Source organism: Triticum aestivum, chromosome 1A (assembly GCF_018294505.1).
Source record: "Triticum aestivum cultivar Chinese Spring chromosome 1A, IWGSC CS RefSeq v2.1, whole genome shotgun sequence".
NCBI classification, from domain to species: Eukaryota; Viridiplantae; Streptophyta; class Magnoliopsida; order Poales; family Poaceae; genus Triticum; species Triticum aestivum.
Window position 1 is genome coordinate 594,811,712 of NC_057794.1, and position 1,673 is coordinate 594,813,384.

The following is a 1,673-nucleotide window of genomic DNA, read 5'->3' on the forward strand; positions in this document are numbered from 1 at the left end:
ACCAAGTGGACTTTCCAGATTGGGCTTGGGCTGATTCCTCGGCTTTGGGCTTAGCCAGGATCTCTCTCTCCCTCTTAATTCGATCTCCTTTCAAGAGTAGAAACAACAACTTCGAGGCTCACAATCTCGCCAAGTTTACTTGTAACTTAGATGTAGATCGATATGTTTAGTTGGGAATCCCCCATGACCAGACCCGTGTATCTATGAACATTTCTATCATCTAATAAAGTGGCGAGATTTCTCAAAAAAAAAAAAAACGATCTCCTTTCAAGATCCAGGCCGCTACGTGTTTTGTGGTAGAGGAGGACTTGAAAGGAAAACCTCTCAAACAATAAAACATATAGTAGATATAATACGTGGTCGGTCGTTGCAGACCAGACCCTATCCGAAAAACTAGAAATCGAAACTAGCTAGGATTAATAGCCATGGCGGCGGCGGCGGCGGCGGCCCTAAGGCTCGGTGGTCGCATGCTGCTCCGACGAACTCAACAGCAAGGGCGGCGCGTCTTCTCGGATCCGCAACGGCGGCTCTTCGCGGACACGAGCGTGCGTGCAACCTTGGATTTCTCTCCCTCTGAATGTCGTGCTGTGATCAAAGATTGTACTAGTATCTAGTATCTATTTTGTGGTGGATCTTATTCTTCGCCCTGCATGCAAGCAGGCCACCGCCCCTCAGGCCAAGCAACCTCTCGCGATCCGCTTGGCGGAGATGAAGGTGAAGAAAGAGGAGCTTTACAACATGGGCTTTTCCTTGGCAACCGAGTACGATCTCCCTCGCGGTGTCCGCCGAGAGAACAAAGAGCTGTTGGAGCTGCTCTCGGTGCAAGTCCAGCCCAGACCCAATGATGTCTACTGGTTTGTTCGGTTCTTTTTTTCTTTCTGCTTCTAGAAATTATTACATCATGGTGTTTCTCTCGTATATCATTGATTGGTCGCTTGATTATTAACTAGGATGTGGCGGTGGAGGATGGAGAGGATGAAGCGATTTGTGATAATTTGGGGGGTATTTACTCTGGTTTTGAAGACTGCAGAGGGCGGCGTGCAGATTTTGAGCAAGGAGATACGGCTGAAACGAAGGAACGGGCTGGATGATTTCGAGGATTGGTGGTCTGGAAAGAAGAGTTGGTCCCAGCAGTTACATGACTGGTGGAACAGCCGCTAGCTACCTAAACTCCTTCTGCAGGCATCCTTGTAGCTCAAGATCCATGATGAATACTCCTCTTAGGTTTAGTTTGCTATATCAATTTAGTCGATCACTAGCAGGTGGCTGAAGGTGAATGATCAATATCCACCCACCAGGTCTAGTTAGTTTGTTTCTCATGTCCGATCACTCTGCAAGAACCTAATCCTTTGTGATATCTGTTTACCATAGTCTGTCGATAATCATTTCAATTATCCTTGCTTTCTACTAGAAAAGTATATTTTTCGTCGATCCATTTATAATGTTTGGTCCCTCGACAATGAAACTGTACAAAACCTCAACTAACAAATCGGTTACTTTTGGTTGGGTGATCGAAGTCTGAGGGTTGAGCGATCACTTACAAACCACTCCAGCGTGAGGTCCTTAAAACCCTACATCTAGGTGTTCCCGCTCCCACCCTCGCACAACCTCTTTCCTCTTGCAATGACGCGTCGTCATCTTCCTGAAGGTGCCGCCTTGGGTGAGTTGGGGGT

The 1,673-nt window shown here is 47.2% G+C and overlaps 1 protein-coding gene across 2 annotated transcripts; it reads left to right on the plus strand.

The window, feature by feature from the left end:
- Window positions 1–307: 307 nt before the first annotated feature.
- On the plus strand, window positions 308–1,410 carry LOC123183472 (uncharacterized). 2 transcript variants are annotated; one of them, XM_044596272.1, is made up of 3 exons: window positions 308–545; window positions 661–854; window positions 951–1,410. In XM_044596272.1, the coding sequence occupies exons 1-3, from the start codon at window positions 426–428 to the stop codon at window positions 1,159–1,161; spliced, it is 525 nt and encodes a 174-aa protein (XP_044452207.1). In that variant the 5' UTR covers window positions 308–425; the 3' UTR covers window positions 1,162–1,410. The 2 variants fall into 2 exon arrangements, with proteins under 2 accessions (XP_044452207.1, XP_044452208.1); XM_044596273.1 differs by having other exon boundaries at window positions 337–545; window positions 676–854.
- Window positions 1,411–1,673: the final 263 nt, after the last annotated feature.

Excerpts from the sequence above, each read along its gene's own strand:
- LOC123183472 (XM_044596272.1), top strand. The coding sequence starts at position 426 with ATGGCGGCGGCGGCGGCGGCGGCCCTAAGGCTCGGTGGTCGCATGCTG. Across the intron at positions 546-660 it reads GGCTCTTCGCGGACACGAGC|GCCACCGCCCCTCAGGCCAA; the intron begins GTGCGTGCAACC and ends GCATGCAAGCAG. Across the intron at positions 855-950 it reads AGACCCAATGATGTCTACTG|GATGTGGCGGTGGAGGATGG; the intron begins GTTTGTTCGGTT and ends ATTATTAACTAG.